This window comes from Typopeltis vanoorti, chromosome 21, assembly GCF_054136105.1.
Source record: "Typopeltis vanoorti isolate ZY-2024b chromosome 21, IOZ_Tvanoo_1.0, whole genome shotgun sequence".
In the NCBI taxonomy this organism is placed as follows: Eukaryota; Metazoa; Arthropoda; class Arachnida; order Uropygi; family Thelyphonidae; genus Typopeltis; species Typopeltis vanoorti.
Window position 1 is genome coordinate 48,620,050 of NC_143569.1, and position 23,354 is coordinate 48,643,403.

At 34.0% G+C, this 23,354-nt stretch overlaps 1 protein-coding gene across 1 annotated transcript in view; it reads left to right on the forward strand.

Moving 5' to 3' along the window:
* The window catches only part of LOC150094836 (coiled-coil domain-containing protein 39-like), a 350,814-nt gene that overhangs the window by 74,875 nt on the left and 252,585 nt on the right, over nucleotides 1-23,354 (forward strand). The window contains exons 7-8 of the mRNA XM_090411364.1: nucleotides 13,529-13,657; nucleotides 20,779-20,970. Coding sequence (XP_090267490.1) covers nucleotides 13,529-13,657; nucleotides 20,779-20,970 — 321 coding nt within the window. The remainder of the gene's footprint in view (nucleotides 1-13,528; nucleotides 13,658-20,778; nucleotides 20,971-23,354) is intronic.

Here is a 23,354-nt window from a genome sequence, read left to right on the forward strand (position 1 = left end):
CAAATAATAATTACAAATTCTGAAGATAACTTACAGAAAGCTATTTTAGATCTAAATGAGATATCCAAAGATTATGGTATGATAATATGAACAGAAAAATCAAAAACTATGGCCTTCAAAAACCTAGAACTAAAGGACAAGATCCAGCAAGAACTAAAATAGTAATAGATAACAAGATCTTAGAACAGGTGAATTCATTTAACTACCTAGGATGTATGATCACATATGAAAATGAAAAAGATATAAACGTAAAAATTGCAAAATATTTAAAAATAACAGGTGTAATTAACTCTATATTTAAACCAAACCTAGTTCAAAAACAAACCAGGCTAAAAGTATACAATTCATCAGCCATACCAGTCTTAATGTATGGAAGCGAAATCTGGACAATAAAACAAAAAGACAAACAAAGATTAACAACAGCAGAAATGAAGTTTATGAGAAAAACTGCAAAGTATACCCTATTTGATCACAAAAGAAACGAAGATATTATGAAAGAATTAAACCAAGAACCAGTAATAGAAAAAATTAAAAAATATAAACATAAATGGATGAGAACAGAAAGAATGAAAACAGAAAGATTACCAAAACAAGCCTTAAAGTACAAGCCATTAGGAAAAAGAAAACCAGGACGTCCTCTTAAACTATTCAACGATGACTTCTAAGGCTGGAACAGGCCATGCTAGGCCTAAATCCTTGATACGCATGATGATGATGAGAATATCTATATATTTTCAACATATCTACAGTGGTTAATAGATATAGTAATTGTGCATCCTACAAAAAAGGAAAAAGAAAAAAAAATCATCTGTTGCAATTTTCTGTAAAAGATGAAGATGAAGAGTTCCTGCTGAAATATCATTAGATATTAATTTTTGATAATAAAACTCACAACTGGTCTCACAATTGGTATCTGAGTAGCAATTTAGCATGATTTGTTGTTCATAAAAAAAGTTTCTAAAACTGAAGTGTGATTATTCAGATAGTGGTATTTTGCGTGGTTATTTTGCAAGAAAAGAAAACAAAAAGGTCATATTTATTTCAATAAATGTTATTTAAAAAATTATAAATATTTAACATAACAATTTCAATGCAAAAAATATTTGAGAATTGCATGAAAAAAATTACTTTTACATTGTCAGTAAAATAAGAGAACATAAATTGTCTTGTCCATTGCACTGATTTGAAGAATAAAAGACCTCAAATTTACTACTACTAAATACATTCATTGCAAAGGCTGATTTCTGGTCATTTCAGGATTGATTATTTATTTTTGCACATTTGACATTTGTTTTCATCTTTGGGAGCAGACAATAAAATAAGCTGAAAAAGGTTAAATGTCAAAGGACAGTAAAGGAAATTCCAAGTAACACAGTACACTTGAAGCCAAGTGACAAGAAGGTTGCTCCATTCCAGTTAATCCAGTAATGGCTCTAAAATCGCTGTTCAGTTGATTTTAGAGCCATTAGCAGATTATCTGGAATATATTGAAAGTTTATTTTTCGCTTGGTTAAACTATAATAAATTTATTGAAATTTTATTTTTCACTAGGTTAGACTATGATAAATTTAGTTTAATCCTTTATCCCAGTGAGGGCAAACAAAGTTTGTGCCTGAAAATATCTTCAGGACTGAATATAGTGTTGTACTATCTTACCTGGGTAAGTAGTACATCTTGCTACTGCTTCTGCCTGGTATCTCCAACTCTGGGCCTGGCTCCCACTGAAGAGACCTCAATAAAGGTCGAAACTAGTCTGGGTAGTGGCCACTCCCTTAATGTATAACAGTATACATATCCACAAAGAGATGTGTTTTGCATTATGAGAGATACTGGGATAGGAGTGTTGGTAGTCTGCTTCATCTTTGCTACGAGTTGCCTGGTGTTGTACTACTTACCCAGGTAAGATAGTACAACACTATATTCAGTCCTGAAGATATTTTCAGGTGCAAACTTTGTTTGCTGTCACTGGGATAAAGGATTAAACTAAATTTATCATAGTCTAACCTAGTGAAAAATAAACTAAAAATAAAAATAAACTTTCAACATCTTTCTATAATAAATTTAGTTTAATCCTTTATCAAAGGTGGACCAAGCTAACATCACTCCTATCTCAGTATTTTCCATAATGTAAAACGCATCTCCTTGTGGATATGTATAATGTTATGCATTACAGGAAGGGCCACTACCCTTTTTATTAAATCACTCTGGATTTAGAGAAAGATGTAGAAAGTTTATTTTTTATAACATTATACATATCTGCAGGGAGATGTGTTTTGCATTATGGGAGATACTGAGATAGCAGTTGATAGTTTGGTTAGTTTGGTCCACCTTTGCTACGAGTTACCCTGTGTTGTACTACCTTACTCCAGTCCTGAAGATATTTTCAGGCGCATACTTTGTTTGCTCACACTTGGATAAAGGATTAAACTAAATTTATTATAGTCTAACCAAGTGAAAAATAAACTTTCAGCATCTTTCTGTAAATCCAGAGTAATTTAATAAAAAGGTGGTACACATTTTGGCAACTCCTATAGGTAAAGATGACCTCGCCATTGCTTCTGTCTGGTATCTCCACTTCTGGGCCAGGCTCCCACCGAAGAGACCTCAATAAAGGTCGAAACTAGTCTGGGCAGTGGCCCTTCCCTTAATGCATAACATTATACATATCCACAAGGAGATGTGTTTTGCATTATGGGAGATACTGAGATAAGAGTGATGTTAGCTTGGTCCACCTTTGCTATGAGTTGCCCGGTGTTGTACTACCTTACCCCAGTCCTGAAGATATTTTCAGGCACAAACTTTGTTTGCTCACACTTGGATAAAGGATTAAACTAAAGTTATTGTATCTGGAATATAATTAGTGGATTTTCTTAAATTGCCATTTAAGGTGATTAATTGGTGGACGACGGCAATTACATGAGAAAAGATAGAATGCAGACGATATTTTGATCCATGAAAAATGCCAAAGTGGTCTGACTATTTCATCCACTTCAACCAATAAGGAGATTAAACTTCAAAATACACTTTTTCCAGAGCAATTCTTGAGTAATCTGATTTAATAGTGATTATTCAAAAGAAACAGAAAATAGTAGCAGCATATGGTCTTATACAAAGCCACATATACAAACTGATAAAAATCCATACCTGTATCTTTGGCTGTACCTCACTATAAATTGGTTGTACCAGAGAATTGTGAGAGTGTGAATGTAGAAAGTGTGAATGATAATGTTAATGGTTTTACAGAGAATAAAAAAGATGAGATAGATGCAATGAGTGAGATTGCATTGTTGAATGGTGCGATACAAAGGGCAAAACAGCAGCTAGAGCGTATGAGCAAAAGTAGACTGAATGAACCAGCCAATAATAAAAAGTATGACAGGAAAAATAGGCGTATGAGTGTGAACGAACAAAATGAAAGATAGAGTGCTGTATGGAGACTCGTTAGTACGAGGTGTGTTAGTAGAGGATTTGACAAAATCGTACCAACCTGGTGCGACCATAAAGGATGTAACTGAGTCTATTAGAGAGCAAAAGGAAAGGGTTAAAGAAATGATTGTTGTGGCAGGTACGAAAGATTTGAAAGGAGATAAAATGGAAATGATAGAAGACCTGGATGAATTGTTTGAGGTAGCAAAAGAAAAGAGTGAGAGAGTTAGAATGATTAGTCTTTTGCTACGGTATGACGGTGAAATGTTTAAAAGGAGGGCCATAATTGCAAATGACTTTATGCATGGGTTATGTATGACGAGTAGTGTGGAATTTGTGGATGTGTGGAGTGAGTGCGATGGGCGAAAGGATCTATATAAGATGGATGGCTTGCATTTGAATGGTTACGGTGTAAGGAGACTTGAGAAAGTGTTGCTGAATGTAGTGGATGTGCAAATTCAGGGAAACTAGATTTATTAAGGGGGTGGGGGGGCTAGATATACAGTCCTTAGGGAGGCAGTTGAATGTATGAATGAATATAACATGCCCGAGCGAATAAGGACAACAAATCAGAGTGGGATAGTTAATATAAGGCATCAAGGTAGGGTTGGGACTAATGGGGGGGGGGTCTTAAATTCATGTACACTAATTCTAGGAGTATTAGGAACAAGAAGAAAGAGTTTTTGGCCGTGGGTGGCACTTCCATACCACAGGTTATTGGTATTAGTGAATCATGGCTGACCGTAGATGATATAGCTAGTGGGATTGAATGTGATGGATATAGTGTGTTAAGGAATGACAGGGAGAATAAAATGGGGGGAGGAGTATTGTTGATGATAGCTGATGAGCTACAGCCAAGGAGAATAGAAGTTGAATTGCAGGATAGAGAAAAGAACACATTTGAGGCCATTTGCTGTGAGATTGTGGCTAGCAGAACTAAATATACAATTGGGTGCTGCTATAGACCAGGTGATGGAAAAGATGGTGGTGACAGTATGCACAAGCAAATAGAAGAAATGAGTGGAAGGAGGGTAATTATTATGGGAGATTTCAACTATGGTCACATTGATTGGAGTGAGGAGAGGACACACGGGAGGAAGGAATTGGATTTTATGCGGTTATTAAGGGATAACTATCTGCGACAGCATGTAATGGAAAATACTAGAGGTCAGAGAGTGCTTGACCTAGTAATTACATCTGAGGATTTGGCTGTAACAAATATGACCACATTGCCACCGATTGGTGAGAGTGATCATAGGATCTTGACTTGGGAGGTGGCTAAAGGTGTGGAATTTACAATTAAGACAGGGTACATGTGGAATTATCGGGCTGGAAAGTATGACAAGCTTATGAGTTTGATTGGTTCAGTGCCATGGCATGTACAACTGCAGGGACTAGAAGTTGATAGTGCATGGGAGGCAGTTAAGAAGTGTTTGCATGAAGCAATGGCTGACTGTATACCTAGAGTCTGAATAATAAATCAAGTAGGGGTTAAATGGATGAATAACACCATTAAGCTTGAGCTGCAAAAAAAAGAAACAACTATGGAGGGAATTTAAGGAGAAAGGTGACCGGCAGGCACATGAACAGTATAAAGCGCAGGCCAGAAAGGTAACGAGTGTGGTAAGAAAAGCAAAAAAGGATTACGAAAGAACATTGGCCATGCAGGCTAAAGAGAATCCTAAACAGTTTTTTAGATATGTAGCAAGTAAAAAGAAAAATGTACGTGGCAGAATGATTTTAAAGAATGCCGATGGTAGGGAGGTAACTGAATCAGTTGATATAGTTGAGTTATTGAGTGAGAACTTTGCAAGTATATATCAACCAGGTGGTGACATTGCAGAAACGAATAAACCAGTAGATTATATGGGAATTGTGGTGAATGAAGTGGAGGTGAGTAATCTATTTCAAAACCTCAAAGTCAATACATCTGTGGGATTGGATGGTATACCAGCTCGTGTCGTACGAGAAACAGCTAAAGAATTGTCAGTACCCTTGACCATTTTGTTTAATTTGAGTCTTGGGTTTGGGTTAGTCCCGAGGGGATGGAAAGAGGGGAAAATAGTTCCACTGCATAAAGGTGGTTCCAAGACTGCTGTTGTAAATTACCGACCAATTAGCATATCAGGAATCATTGTCAAGGTCACAGAGAAATTAGTCAAGAAAAGAATACAGGATTGGATAGATGAAAATGGGATATTGTATGGGGGGACAACATCGTTTTGTGAAGGGTAGATCATGCCTCAGTAACTTGCTCACGTTTTATAACACAGTGACGGCTGAACTGGATAGAGGTAATGGGTTTACAGTGATACTACCGGATCTTGCCAAGGCCTTTGACAGGATACTACATGGAACCCTAATCAGTAAACTGGAGCAGATGGGGATAGATATAGGGTTGGTGAGATGGATAGGAGGGTGATTGAAGGAGATATACCAGAGAGTGGTTTATTCAGGAGTAGAGTCTAAAAGATGGCTTGTGACTAGTGGTGTGCCACAGGGCTCTGTTCTTGGACCACTGCTTTTCAATTTGTTCATCAATGATATAGGAAAGGATTTGAGAGGAAGTGTTCACTTGTTTGCTGATGATGCAAAGTTGGGTAGAGCAATTGTGAGTGCACAGGATGATTTGAATAGTTTGGAGGACTGGGCTAGGAAAAACGGATGTCAATTTAATGTGGCAAAGTGTAAGGTTATGCACTTTGGGCTGAAAAGAATAGCAGCAGTATATCACATTGGTGGAACTGTACTCCAGAAGATTGACGAGGCCAGGGATTTGGGAGTGTTGGTGGATAGGGAATTGAAGTTTAGGGGGCACATTGCAAAAGTGACTAAATCAGCTCATCAAATCACTTGGCTTCTGAAAAATACTTTAACATGCAGAGACAAACAAGTTGTTGTTCCTCTGTATCGAGCCTTGATAAGACCCCATCTGGACTACTGTACCCAGTTATGGGCACCAGGGTTTCTTCGTGATGGGGAGGAAGTGGAGAGGATCCCGAGACGAGTGACCAAGATGATAGCAGGTCTGTGGAATGAACCTTATGAGAATAGGTTGAAGATTTGTGGGTTGCAGAGATTGGACGATAGACGAAGGAGGGATGATATGATTGAGACATTCAAATTACTGAAGGATTTCTATAAGATTGATCCGGAAGATATTTTTGAAAATATGACTGGTGGTGGGAGGACTAGGGGCCATGCATGGAAGCTGGGCAAGAGCGTGGTTGACAAAGGTATTAGAGCTAGGTTTTTTACTTGGAGAGTGGTGAATGAGTGGAATAAGCTTCCAGAGTCTGTTGTGGGTGGTACAACCGTGAATGAGTTCAAGGCAAGGTATGATAGAAACTGTGTGAATGTCGAATAGTTGTTCTTGACATGATGTTAGGGCCTCCCTCGATGAGTCTGTCGACTCCTTGGAGTTGCCTGGAACAATAATAATAATAATAATAATAATAAAAAATATATTTGGTCTTTGTTCAACAAGAAACCAAGTATGCTATTGATTATTCTCACATTGTTTTAACTATCTAAAGATGATCAAGAAGAACATAAAAAGTATTAATAATGGAGCGATCTTAATCTAAATGAAAGAAAAGACAGACATTGACTTACTGCATAACGAAATAGCAAAATTGCTAAGGAATGCCAAGTCATGCTAGTACCAAATCCCAGTAAGAAATATCTTCCAAGGATAATTATATATGATATTCCAGTTGAAATCTATATGAATAATGCAATTGTCTTGATACAAATATTACACAAAAATTTAATATGCCAAATAAAAAACAAACAAGAGGAACATAATTATTGTAGTTGATCTATTGTTGTGGATAAAATTGCTGAAAACCAGTGTTAAAATGCTGTGGAAAATTTTCCATTGCGCAGACTATCTGAGGTACTTGAATTGCAATAAGTTCCACCATCATACACAAGACTGTAGGAAACAAACCACTTGTCTGTTCTGCTCTAAGTAGAAAGTGCTGAAATCATAATAAGCATGCCAAAATCAAAGTGACTGTAAAAACATGGCACCAAGCAAAGACTGTCCCACAGAGTAACATAATTGGAGACAGAATTAACAAATTAACAGAATTCATAAACAGAGAAATTAATATTGCTGTGACTTCAGGATTGACCATAAGTATTGTATCTTGCTTTCTTTCCAATCCTTTGGAAAATATTTTATAATTATCTGAAAAGCCACATATTTTTAAACACATAGTTTGTAAGGTTCTTGTATTAATACTAATCCAGTATTTCTTCCGTTTATTTATTTTCTTGTATAGAAGATCAGCAGAGTTTCCATGGAATCACACAGAGCTAGAACTCCATTTCTTTTTACAAAAAAGTTAACAATCTACACCTCAACTTAAATTCACATTAGAAAAAGAAACACCAAGTGGAATTTCCTTTCTTGATATTCATATTCAATGAAACCCTGATGGACTGCATTCTGTACATTTTAAAACTAATTCATTCTGTACATTATAAAACTGATCTTTACAGAATGCTATATTCACAGTACATCAGAATACCACCCATCTCAGAAATATGGCATCATAAAATCTTTAGTGACTGAAGCACACAGGATCTGTTCTTCCGAAGGACTGCTCCAAACAGGAATTTGAAACCATTAAACAAAAGGCAGCTCCACTAAATGGATTCAACCCAAGAACAACACAAAGAAATAGTTAACTCTGCTTCAAAAGTAGAACTACACAGGACTCCTATGCCTTACATCAAAGTCATCTCTGAACGGGTTGCAAAGATGATAAAAAAATACCAACTTATTGCTAACTTCAACCCTATTAATCAAATTCATAATCTGTTACAACACATTGCCATCATCTCACTGATGATGTCTTACAAACTCTCCACAAACATGCTACCTGGAGTATACCAAGTCCTATGGTCATGCAATCTGTCATGCTATAGGAACATCAAGAGCACATCCGGCTCATCGAACTGCAGAAATTGGTCTTGCTTCAACATGGAAGTGAAAATGCAAACCATAGGATTAAATGGGAAAACACTAAACTTTTACACAGATCTATGTACAGATATGAAAGGCTACTGAAAGGAAATACTGAGGCTCTATTTCATAGAATTTCTATTTCAAACCTTAATCATAATGATTGCCTTACTATCCCAAAAGTTCGGGAAATTGTTATATTCATCATGTTAAATATATTTGTATCATAATAATTAATTTATCATTTTAGACCAATAGTTTTAACTTAGCAAACATGCTACAGATGGATTTAAATTTGGCACATGTGCTGTATTGTTTTATTGTTCGAATTTCTTACCATTGTTCTTCTCTCTCACTGATGATGTCTTATGATATGGAAGATGAAATATTTGTAAAATAAATATATTTTACTGTGGCACATGTGTGAGTGTTTTATTATGGAAACTGTGTAGGTTTTGCTGTATAAGAAAATAAATAAATATACAGAAGAAATATTGGATTAGCATTAATGCAAGAACCTTACAACATGACCAACAAAATATGTGGCTTTTCAACTACTTATAAAATATTTTCCGAAGGATCGGAAAGAAAGTGAGCTGTAATACTCATATTTATTTATTTATTTATTTATTTTTTACTAAATAGCTTAAGGAAATTACAACGTATACTAGGATATACATTGTAATTTTCTTAAGCTATTTAGTAAAAATGCATAACCAACGTCTAAGCTTTTCCATGAGAATTGTAATACTCATAGTCAACCCTGAAGTCAAGGCAATATTAATTTCTTAGTACAGCAACTAGAACTTGATACTTATTGAAATTAGATACTGTGGAATCGAAACTTTTGTTGCAAATATGTATCTAGACTATCACAGTAACATAAAATTCAACTTAGTAAAATTGGGTTTTACTATCATGGATTTTACTATCAGTCATGGTTTACTTCTAGCAATAGGTAGCAATGCCCATTCTGTTTATTAGTTTAATGAGAGCACAAACAGTATGGTATAAATCTAGAAGAGTTTATAGCATCAAAATCCTTACACATGCATACATACTAAATGATGACACTAACTAATACCTCATCATTTGAAAATACTAGCAGCAGCTTCATTGACCTGACAATAGCAAATGATGCTATTTTATTCCAGAGGTGTGAGGAAGAAGAAAGTTGTTCCGATCATCGCATATTAAGTTTCATCATTAGTAAAAAACTTAAACAGAATATACACAAGTCAAACCAATGCAGTAACTTTAAGTTCATCATGAAGAAAACCTAGACACATTTGCAAAAGCATTGATCTCAGAGCATCACTTCAAATTATATTTTATAGGAGCCATTTGTGCTTAGTTTCAAAATGTTTTCTTACATTCCAAGTTCTACTCACAGATAGCTTACCACACAATTTACAGAGAACTTTATCGCCTCTATCAATAACACCGTGTTGTTCAGTCCAGGCATCTTGGAAATTTCTTCCACTTCCTTTCTGTAGCTCAGTGGATGTGGCGTTTGCATACCACGGCGCTTGACCGCACGAAGGAAGACTTCTTGGTTTCGAATCTAGTCGGCGAATAGAAGAAATTTTTCTAAGCCTTTTTTTGACCAGTTCCTGACGAGTTAGTCGATCTCTGGCACTATCAAGCAGGTTTTTTTCTTCCGGAAACTCGGGTTTTTCGTCCCATAAACTCAAGAAAATTGACTTTACAATGCACATTATTTCAGACATTAAATACGAGTGTTAGGGTCTACGAGATGGTGGCACTTCTTGAGCCATCTCCCTTCACAGTGTGCTGCTTAATTAGTGATAGTTTTGGGCCAGCAATCTCTGCCCACTGTCTCCAAAAGTTAGATAGGGCTAAAAACAGCCTCGCTTACTCCCTATATACGGGAATAAAAAGGCATTAGCTGATTTTTTTTTTCTTCTTTCTTTCTGTGATAATTTTTGTTTTTTATTTGTGCTAGCTGCCATTGTATAAGGGTTCACATATTAAAAAAGAGCACAATTATATACGGCGGTAATTAAGCAGTAATAATTAATAAGAACTAACAATGACTAGAAATGAATTATACACCAGCAACTCAAATTACTTATGTGGCAGACTATGCTAGACTACCACTACTTCTTTCAGCAGGGTTGCCAGATTTATTACTGGTATGTTCGTAGCAACCTTGTTACGTTTTACTCTCTATAATGCTACTAAATAGCAGCTATTTAGTAGGTTTTGTTGTGATGTCATCGTAAGTTGTTACTATTTGCATTATTTAACAAAATTTATTGAATTTATTGCAACTATAAAAATGTTTTCATTATTTACTCAGATAAATTCAATATTTAATGCTGCGAATTATATTTTCTGTTAAAGTGGTTTTAGAACTTGTATTACTCAGTCGAGAGACTTGGAATGCATGCATGAAGTTTATAATATATAAAGCATGTATTTATAAGTTTGTATCGTATAATATTGATAATAATTTTTATAAGTTTTTATAATATCATATGACTATGCAGAAATTTTAATGATTAAGAAAGAAAACGTAAACTTAAAACACTCGTTATTTATTGGCTAGTTACAAAATAAAATAGAAATAGGCTAACTATAAAATATAATTCTTTCAGTGAACCGAAACCTACCTTCGCCTTAACTGAGAGCAATCTTACATGATTTATCGCAGTTTTTTCATCAGAATACCAATATCTTTCAACATCCAAGGTGTGTCAGTGATGACGCGCGTGTCATAGGTTTGCCATCACTGATATAGATGTACAAATACAAATGTAAATATGAATATTGATACAAAAATCTAAATATAAATGTTAATCAGTTATTTAGCAGCTTGATGTTCTTATATTATGTATTGTATTTAATGGAGCATGTAGGAAATAAATTACCTCCTGGTAATTGGGTGGGGAAAAAAAAAAACAGGAAGATATCTACATAGACACTCGTCATCATCAGGTTGACCATGTATATTTATGAACTGAATTTAAAAGGCTTTTTTTTGGGGGGGGGTGCTTTTTTTCCTGTCATATAATCTGCTTCTCTTTTGCATGACTTTTCATAGTTGTATAAATTGAAATTGGAAAGGACATGGAATATCCAATGTTGAATTGTTTACTAAGCCATGTGCATGGAGAATATCATCTGACTTACAGTACTCTCTGCCCACTCTGACGAGGCATACCTGGTGGAATCATGGCAGCAAGGTATTCACTAGCTGACCTGGAAACCTCCCAAAGCATTACCATTAGGTTCTAGCAGGTTTAAAATAACCATTTTAAAGCTCTATCCTCTAAAACAAAAGAAATGTTGGATCTCCTTGATGTTTGACTTAACTTTAAACTGTGTCTTTCCTCTGTTGTCTAAATGTGGTTTCTGGCCACTTCAGTCTTTTAAAAAGAAAAGTGTTGGTATTACCACTGAATTAGTCTGATACCTAATGATGTTATACCACAAGGATTTGGTCTTTTTCTTTAGGGTTATGGAAGCCACTTCTTGACTGTTGCCTATATCTTCACTCCTGTAGTGTGATAGTTTAACACTTGTTGGATGGGAGACATAACTAGGGCTATTAATGGGCACATCAACATAAAGGTGTAAACAGACTGGTTGCAGTAACTGTGACTGGACTTCACTGAAGTTCAGCACACACTCAACATTGTGGTGTCCAGAATATCATTTCTGTATGCATTTTAGACTTCCAAGGTTTACTCCTAGAACCTGCAATCAGGCACTCTATCTTGATCATCTCAAGAATGTCTTCAGTCTCTGTTTAGATAAAATTTCATCATTGAGAAATAATGTTAGGAGGTGAGGTGTACAAGATGCTCCAATAAACCAACACAACTTTAAGTTATTAATTTTATCTGTTATACTTTACAATTAACTTAAAATTACTATGGTGTGAGAGAACTATTTCCTGAAAGACATCCCTTCTCCAATCTCATGGAGGAGGGATGTTTTTTATAGGTTGTACTGAGCTGACTGTTCACAGAGAAAGAAAATACAATATTTATGCCTTAGAGGTTAGATCCATTATCATGTGGGAATGCTTCTTGCTCAGTGATGGTTTCAATGTTGAGTTTAATACTCTCAGTTTTATAATCTCAAGAATGCATGCTGCTCAGTTAACAGCTTATATTAATATCAGTATAACATCCTGCACGGTTTCACCATTTCATTACTCTAGCATATGTTGATTCTCATCCAGCTAGTTTTTAACCACCGATACAGATATTTAGTCAAATCGAATTATAGTATGGCTGTTGTAATTTTATATTCTTACATTTATTAAATTGTTTATGTGGTACTTTTAAAACTTAGTATCATTTCTTTTAGGCTTACACGGTGATCAGAATACATTTTGGAAAATTATGGAGACAACTACCGTGTTTGAGTAAAATTTTAGTTTAATATAAATCAAAATCTACACTCGACGTTTTTCGACCTTCATATCAAGGTCATCTTCTGGAGCATATACACTATATACAGAGAAACAAGCTGCACTACAATCTACATGGTTTGCTAAAGTTACTGACCAACTGTTACAACACTTATTGGCCTAAAGTAGCAGTTGGTCAGTAACTTTAGCAAACCATGTAGATTGTAGTGCAGCTTGTTTCTCTGTATATAGTGTATATGCTCCAGATGATGACCTTGATATGAAGGTTGAAATATTAAGTGTAGATTTTGGTTTATATTAAACTAAAGTTTTACTCAAACACGGTAGTTGTCTCCATAATTTTCCAAAATGTAAAACTTAACATGTTTTACCAGTTGACTTTCAAAGATTATGTCATTTTTACAGTTTCTATTTTTTTTTTCCCCTTTAAAATTCTTCATCTTCTTCAATATCTTAGATCTTTCAAAGATATAATGTTGCATCTGAGACTATTAACCACCTTACCGGCCGTTATGGATCAAATACGCATCCGCATATGCTTCGTATCCATCATATATTTCATTGTTATAACAATGGTATTACAATTTTAATAAGCACTTCGCATCCATGATAAAGTGAACGTCTATAGACGTCTTGGCCGGTAGCGTGGTTAATGAGAAATTGATCTCATGTACTTTTTTTTTTACCACATTATTTACTTAAGGTAAAAATTATTTATACAGGCAGAAATGGATCGTGTTGAAGAAGACTTTCGCAGAGCTCATAAGGAAAGACACAGTATTATTAGTGATTGGGAAAAAGTTCTTTTTACAATTCAACAAAGACATGAAGAAATGCAAAATTTTGCTAAGGTATGCACTGCATGTGATGTGAACATTTTTATTAATAATGTAGCACTTAAGAATATTGAACATAGTTTTTCAATAAAATTATTTCATTTGAATGAAAAAATATATATTCTGTTAGTTATGAATATTTTAGTTTTATAAGCATGCACAGACCATCATCATCATAAGATTCAGCATTATTTTTAAAGATAAGAGCATGCAGCATTAAAATAATAATAATTATTATGTATGGGAGGATAGCTGTTTATAACATACAAAGTGCCATAAAAAAGTTCCTTACTCTGGACATAAGGGTTATATATGGCTGACAGTATGACTTTCTACTGCTAGATATTGTTAAATTGCTGTGTTGCCTCTGCATGAGTGTTACAAGTGTTATATTGTATTTACTGAAGATGTATCTGTGACTGAAACAAAATTTTGAAAGAATTAAATAGTAAAGACAGGAAGATCAAAAGGTCACAGGAATATCTTTTCTTAGTGCTATTTTACTCCATCAAGCCTCTGGCATGGGTATGGCAGTGTCTGAGAATGGCTTATGACCGAGTGAAATTTCTTAAGGTTGATGACAGATATGTAATGCTTTGAAGCTGTCTTTCCTGTTATGGATGCAAACCTTTGGTTATAATAGTTGAAAGGATGAACATTGAGATTTTTTATATCAACCCAATACATAAGAGATCACAAAACTTTTAACAGTATTGTATGTGTGGATAGGTGATTAGAGAGAATGAAGGAGTCTGTTGATGTGTTTCTTTAAGAGCTGGAGGTGGTATCTTTTGGAAAAATTATATAGAGAAGGCTGTAACAATGGTAAAAAGAAGAGGATAAGAATTTATTTCAATGATTTTAAGCGAACTGTATATGGATGCTGATCCCTAGTTGCTGTGTCTTTGTATGATAAATGAAAAAGGATAATGAACTATTTATTGAACACATATATACACATGCATGCACACATACTCTGGAAGGTAGTTACGTGGGCAATCACACCACCATTCATTCCAGTAGTATTGCATTCTCAAAACACTTATGCACGTAGCCAGAGCTGTTTGTTCAAATGACACAGCCCTTCCTACTTAGGTATCTTCACAATTTTTTGGCTACGTTCCTCCCCCACCCTGTCCTGCAACCAATACACAACAAAATCACAGGAAAGCTTTTTCCATCTTTTATATTAATGTAACTTTGAAAAGGTAGGTAAAGTTCTTCACAAATACCACATTCCATACTACATTCAAACCACACACACATCCAACTAACAACCTTTGCCCAATCTCTTAAGGATCAGCTTCATCCTCTTGTACATACTGAACTATTACACAGGATTAAATGGAAGAAGAAGGAAAATGCTGCATATAAGTCACTATTGGTCTGAGTGGCTGTTTTCAGCTATGAAGTATTTCCCAATCTCAACAAATCTGACTACATAATTTGTCAAAGATCTGGATGACTATCATTCTAAGATCACATTTTGTATAACTTTCTGGATTCACTTCATTTTTATTTGGTCCCCAGGACTTTAGTTCCTTTTCGGTTACAATTTGTTTCTGCAACATCTAATTAACTACATTTGTACTTTTGTGTTCTGAGGATGCTTGTTGGAAATTCGGTGAAATATTAGTAAGTTCAATAAATTATTTATTTTCCTTTGATATTGTTTGTGCTGTAAAGCACTGTTATTGGGATAGACAGGGGATTGCTTGGTAAGAAGGATATGATGCCAGATTCAATCAGGTACCTTGTAAATATCAAGACCCCCCCCCCCCAGGTAGTGAACATGTTGGTTGTCAAATATTTTAATGGTTAACTTCAAAATTAATGAAGGTTAATGACATTTTCCATTATTTCAAGAGAGGTGAGGTGAGAGCAGTGGGATGATAATTTAATAGCTGACTTATCTCTCTTTTTAGTGACAAGATTGGATAAAAGTATGCTTCCATGAGTTGATGCCAGAGGAGCATGACATCTTGTATAGATGATACAGGATGGGGGGGATCGATTTTGGAGTACAAGTTTTTGGCACAATTGGAAGTATACCATTTGGACTAGGAGATTTATTAGTATCAAAGCTATATGGGACTTTCTGATAGACTTCTGGCATAAAATTAGAGGAATCCTGTAAGGATTAGTTCATTTGTGGTATAATGGAAGGAGATTTACCTTGGTTATCTATACAAGAATTGGAGGAAAGACTGATGGCATGAAGTCTTCTGTATTTTTAGGTGGTATTATGGTGTCCCTGAATGTGAGAGAAGTGGAAATAAGGAAGGTTCCCCAAACAGTGGAGGACAAGAAGGCTTGACTGTAATTTGAGCAGGAGGCAAGTTTTTTGTATTTGGCTCTCACAATCTGGATCTGGTTGATTTTTTTACAGTTGTTGTGATCTGTATTTTAGGTGGCATGCAAAGCTTGAGTTTTTGATATGAGCCATGGATAGTATGCTAAATTTTTATCCTGGATTTGCTTTAATAATACACTTGAGAACAGGACTTGGATGGGGACAGTGGCTTTTGTAAGTAGATTATGGAATGAATGTGCTTATTCCAGTAATAATACTATATAAAAAAATTTGCTCATTACTAACTTGTTATCAACAATTTTCCTCCAAATTAACTTGATATCTGTCAAGACTCCAATATTATCAGATCATAAGATTTTCTAAAGCATTATCTTATTGTACCAATCTCTCGAGCATTGATCTATCTCTTTTTCTCATCATTCTGGCAAAAAACACTTGTTTTTGCTAATCATCCTCTCTCATTCTGTTTAAATGACCATGGTCATTTAAACAGAATGAGAGAGGATGATTAGCAAAAATTATTCTAAAATTAGCTTTGCTAACACATTCCTTGAATCTTAACAACATCAATTTTTCCTAATATCCTCATTTTGTATATGATACTGCCATTAATGCTATCTGTTCGCTCTTCTAATTTATCTCAGAACTCTCATATCTATGACCTCCAGTCTTTAATCAAGCCTTTCCCTTCTAACCAAGCTCTCAGATCCATAAGTTAAAATTGGTTTGAACACTGTCTTGTATACAGCTAGTTTAGTGCTTTGACTAATTTGTTTCTTATTCCATAAAAATTTATTCAGTTGACTTCCTACCATACCAGCTTTGCTAATGCTGTTGTTTACTTCCATATTTAATTTCCATCTTTACTAAAAATTTTGCTTAAATTTTTTTGCTTTTCAGAAGTGTTTTACCTGTTTTATGGGTTTTCCATTCAGGATGCAGTTGTTTGTTTCTGATTATTTTCATTGTCTTTTTCTTTTTATTGTTGGTTTTTCATACCAAATTTGTCATGGCATTTATTCAATTTAGTCAGGGAATCCTGCAGATTTGTATTGGATTTATTTAGAAGTGGAATATCATCTGCAGTAAAGAGCTAAGATTAACATCTCCAATTTTGATATCAGGTTTACACCATTTTTCTTCATAATGTGATCCATATAAATGATGAATAATAGTGGAGGTAATGTGCACCCTTGTCTCACAGCTGGTTTAACATCAAACCATCTTCTTCTACCACCTTCAGTTCTAACTGCTGACTACAACTCAGATATAGACTATTTATTGTCCAATGTAATGTCCCATTTACATCATATAACTGCAGCTTTCTTGTGTAATGAGATCTGTGGAGTATCCATAACTATAGAATCACATGTGTACCACAGTAAAAATTAAATTTATTAAGATATCATCAGTACAAACAGCAAACAGCAATAAAGAAACAGTAGAGTGCATATGTTAAATTGGAATCCTTCTACATATATAGTCACATGTTCATGAGTTAAAACTATTGTTCTAAAAATAAATTAAAATAGATTAGTTAAAAATAAGATATGAGAGATTAAACATTTATTTAATACAGTTAACGATAATAGATTCTCACACTTTTGGAATAGTGGGGCAGTTGTTACAATTGAAGGTAGGTCGATGAAGTAGAGCTTCAGCACTTTCTTTGTATAGGCATTATGTTTATATATGGATCTATGTAGCAGCTTAGTGTTTTCCCATTGGATCCTGTGACTTATTTTTTTCAATTCCATGTTGTGCCAAGCCAGATTTGTGAGGATTGATAAGCTGGGTGTAGTCTTGATGTTCAGATATGCATTTATAGAGAGATCTTCCTGTTTGTCCATAGTAAGACAATTTGCATGGTACTTTGTATTCACCAGGTAGCTCATTGGTGAGAGTTTGTCTTTTGGAGAAGGTAGCAGGGTATGAATTTGGTTGATGGGTTTACAGGTAGCAACAAGCTTCTATTTTTTTCATAATTTTTGCCAATAATTTTCATAATTATCTTAAAGTGATGATTAAAGTGATGAAAATCTGATCTTTACAACCTCTATTTGACCTGAACCCAGCTTGTTCTTTTTCCAGGCTTCCCTTCCACAATTTTTCTTAACATTTTCTCAAGTGCACTTGCATAAATATCCAGGAACATTATGCAGAGAAATTCCTATATAATTTTGCATTCTGATTTATTTCGTTTTTTATAGATGGATAGTATGAGAACTCTACTCCAATCACTTGGTGACCAGTCCTTCTGATTATTGCTACACAAGCCAATGCAAAACTTTTATACTTGCATATTTGAGCATTTTTGGTCAAATATCATTTACTTTAGCTGCCTTTGTGCATTTTTGCTTTTTGATGGCTTTTTATATTTCAAGTATTGATATATATTTCTGAATGCATTTCTGTTGAGTGTTTTTTAGCACCATGCTGTTACTGCTTGTTTCATTTAGCAACATTTCAAGGTAATCATTCCAGACATTGGAATATACTTATTTTCAGTTTAAAAGTTGCCTTTGGGATCTTTAATTCCTTTTACAGATAATAAAGATGACTGATATGAAAACTGAAAATAAAGAATATTCTAGATTAAATAAATTTCAGTCAAATGCTGAAATAATTGCTAAATGGTAAGCATCAAGAAACGCAAATATAAACTATGTATCGATATTTTTATAGTGTAGATTTAAGAAATATTGTAGAATTTATTCTATTACTCTTTCATTCTATTCTTCTGTTAACAGAAATTTAATTGCTCATTTTTAGACATGTTTTAGTTCAGTGTTTGGTCTTGGAAGGTAAAGGTGAGATTTTTATTTATTTCATTTTATTTTGAATGATGGTATTAATTAAGCTTTTTGATGGATGTGTAAGGAAAAACTGCAGAAAAAACAATAAAATATGATCTGTCATATTTATTGTTTAGCTTTATAAGTCAACTGATTTGGTGATAAGGAGCAGCCCTCATGGTGATATGTCTTATATAGGATACGTACTGATTTTGTCAGCTCCATTATTGGAACTGATAACTTGATAACAATCAAAATATCAATGCATTGCTGCAACAATCACTGTTGCAGCAATGCATCCCTCATTTACAATGAGGTACATGAGATTGACTTGAAAGGAAAAAACAATGTTCACTACACAATACATCTGACACAAACCAGGAATGAAAGAAAATAGATGTAAACAAACAAAATCACAGTAAAAGAAATATAAAAATAGACTACTGGCATAATGAATAGAAAAAAAAATTGTGCTCATCAGCCTTGCATAAATATTCTGTAAAAGCTAGGAATAAAAAGTAACAAAATTTACTGACTTTATCCAGAAATAAATAAGATTTATTTATTTATCTGTCCACAAATATATTTTGCAACATGTTACAACATTTTGTGAACAGCAGTCCACAAAATGTTGCAAACCTTTGTACATTACTATTGTGGGCAGGCATAGGGTCAGATAATCTGGAAACACTGTACTACTACTACTATTAGTGACCTAAGCATGTGCATTGGATCCTATCATGGATGGGGTATAACAGCAGTCAGCCTCATAAGGTCCATTCTGTTGAGCAAAAACAGGAACCCTGACAATGGACACTTGATTAGTGGGAAATAGGTTGTCTAGTTTGTCTACTTCAACTTATAGTTGTTCTACCCTGGCAAGAGGGCCAGGAGGATGACAATAGCAGAATCAATTAAGGAGTCTATCATGCGAGGTGGTAGCATTTATGCAGTTGCTTTGTTTGTTTGTTTGGGATTTACAGCTAAAGCAGCTAAGGCTATGAAACCAGTGTGTTATGTCTGTAAATTACTTATTTACTTCTGGCCAGTTTGCCTGCATTGCAGGATGAAAATCTCAAGTTTTTGGGAGGCAAAAAACCCTGCCACCCTCATTGTGCAGTTGATGGCATTGTAGTGACATAATATTTACTAGACTTATGCAGTTGACGCTCATGATATATAGCATATACATTTATAACAAACTATCAGAAAGGCCTGACCAAAGTCCCACAGACACAATGCTTTGCTAAAGAAAATTTGCTTGTGGTAAACTTCTTACTATCACAAAATATTCCTGTTGTCCTCTACAAGTTCTTTATAGTGAAAGTGGATGTATTAGGTTTCCTGGTACCAGGGGAGTGATATTTGTTTGCCACAGTCTCTTTGAATGTTGACCATGTTGTTTACATCACTTTATATTCACAGTTTATCTGGTAATGGTTACTTCTAGCAGGATGGTGCACAATACTACAAAAGCACAGATAATTTGGGAGTGGTGGTTCCAGGAGTATGAGAGTGACCACCATACTCAGTCACTCTGTCTTCAATCCAGTTTAGCATCTGTGAGATAAGGTAGAATATGCTGTTTGTAAAAGGGATTTATTGCAGTTCAGTCTGTGGTAGCTGTGAGATGCATTTGAGTCTATACCAGCCATGTTCCTCTGGAATACTTTGATGCTGCATAGTATCCATGCCTCAACGAGTCTGAGTAATGTTCAGGGATCAAGAGTGGACTACTAGGTATATGCAATAAATTATTTCTCTGGGTAACTGCTGTTTGTTTATTGTTCATTGCTACTAGTCAATATAATTGTAAAACTTGGTGAAACCTAAGCATTTTAATATCATTGATATATTTATGAAAGTTCTAGTGGGCTTTTGCTGATCTGTGGATTCAGATACTTTTTTTTCCTTCTTCCTAGTATTCAAAAGTTGAAATTTTTTTGGCGGTTGTTATTTTTTACATTAATAACAATAATAAAAAATGTGGATGTTACTGTTTTTTTTTTTTTTCATTTTTTTTTCAGGAACTGGATTCATTGAAAGGAGAAGAAGTAACCATCCATGAAAAAATAGAAGAGCAAAAGCTTTTCCTTTCAAGAGAATTGAGAAACAATAGAGAAATAGAAGTGAGAATCTCTTCAGCTGATACATCTGCTGCAATATTGAGAAAAGATTTGCTTACTGCATCAGAAAAAGAAGCTACTTTAAATGCTGAAGTGAGTTTGTAGACACATAATTATATATCCATTTATTATGTTTCTTTTTCCCCCTCCTTCATAGCATTTTAATGAATATTCTTCTTTGTATGTGTGTTTTGTTAATCATATCAAGGAATTCTGCATACATCTCTTATCATTATTTAAAAGTAAGAATGAGCTATGTTTGAATTTTTGGAATTAATTACTTTAGTTATAAATAATCATAACTTACTACTAATTAAATACTTTATGACCAGCTATCTAAACAAACTTTATGATGGTAATTGGAAACATTTGTAAATATACTTGTTATTAATCTGTCAGATATGGTTTAAGATTAACTGTCAGTTTAACAACATTATTAAATTACTTAAACTAAATTTTAATTCCATTATTCAATGAATGCATCATTATAGATATAGTTCATGCCACCTGATATGTATTATATAAATATATCAGCATGAACTGTATCTATAATGATGCATTTAATCAGACTAAAAAGTATCAGAATGCTATTCTCTTGATGCATTGCACTTCCTTCTTTACAAACTTAATGTCATTTTATGTTAAGAAGTGACCTTCTGATAAGGAATCTCCAATGGAATATCTGCTATGAAATATTCTATATATGGAACTGGATGTTAAGGAGTAGAATAAGATTAATAAAAGTCAGAAAGGCAAGGAGTAAATTTTTCAAATGGATGTGGACTATTTTTGAACAGCTGTGATCCACGTTATAAACAGTATGAAATTTGTTGTTCCCAGGGAAAGGATTATTACTGATTAAAGAATTATTCTCAATTCTTCCTGTAGGAGAATTGAGATATGCTCAATTTCTAATTTGTTTTCCTGTCTGCAGGAAGCACTACATAGACCTGATAATAAAGAGCTATTGGAACAGAAAATCTTTACATAGAGAACCTGCCATTCATATATATTATGAGTGATATTTTAATGCATAGGTTGATAATAACAAATTTAATATTCCAGATATGTTGGACATGCATTGATATGATTGGAAAAAATATAGAAGGAGAAAGACTGATGGATTTTTGCAGAAATTATTTAAAGTTGGATACATGTGGATAGTGATAAGATATAGATGGAATAGCATATTTATCTGTAGTTGATTTTTTTTTCTTTTGTGACCAAAGGAAGAATGAAAGATCTTTGTGATATGAAATAATAGTAAGTGTATTCCCTTAGTCAGGAATAATAAACTGCTCACTAATGCTAATAATCTGAAGCTACAGTGTATTTACTAATGCAAGAAACTCAACCTTTACTCCTGGCATTTGTCTATAAACATAATAACATAATGTACTTTAAAATGTATATTATGTTATTATGTTTATAGACAAATAAACAAAATAAACCTCTTGTTAAACTGTGAATGAAATTATTCTGTATATTTTGTTTTTCATTCACATTTAACATTGTATATCATATATTAATCATAACTTGTATAAAAGTTGTTTATTATTCTTTTATTTAAGAATTATTATTTATGTATTGATTCTGAATTTAATCAACTATTATTTAATTGAACAATTATATGTGTATAATTTAACGTAGCTTATATATATGTTGTAACGTAAATTTTATTATTATTATTTATAAACGGAATGAAAGAGTTGATTAAGTAACTCTAACATTTTATTTATTGTTTTTCATTAACTCAATGTAGTGGTATAGCATTATGTAACGTTAATGCAAATGTTTACGTTTATTGGTTGTCATGGAAACGCATGAAGTAAGAGAGCGCGAGTGGAACAGAGCGTGAGCTTCGATAACTGGAGGAAAAAGAAAAAACGATAAAAAAGAAGTAGAGGAGTTTTGGATTTTGAAGCGGGAAGAAGGAAGGGTACAAGCAAGAGAGGTGAAGGTAAATAAAAGTTCTCAAGGGCAGAAATTCATGGAAACAGTAAGTGAGCAAAGATGAAGTGAATCTTATAGTTGGCTGAAAGCAAAATCAGCAGTGGTAATAAAAGGAAATTAATGCCGTAATCGGATAATTAGAGAACTGGACATTCAATGAAGAATTCTGAATAAATCCAGTCAGTCTAGAATTACGACTTATTTCTATACTACCATAAAAGGAATTGTACGGAGTTTAACTAGTTGAAGAGTGATAAACAAGAATGATTAATGTACCCTATAGTTGTTGTCTGGAGTTATAAAGCGCGATTAATAATGTTTTAGTTATAACCTTGGAGAATTCTTATAAATGTGTTTCGCAAGTGTAATAAATATAATTTGAAAGTGTGCTCACAAAATATTGGAAGTACTGAAGATTATTTCTGGTAAGGACAGTCATATTAGTTTATTTTGGTGTATGAAGATTTGAGTATTAGTTCCGTTGCGCTGTTTCTAACATTAACTGTAGCATATCATCGAGGCTG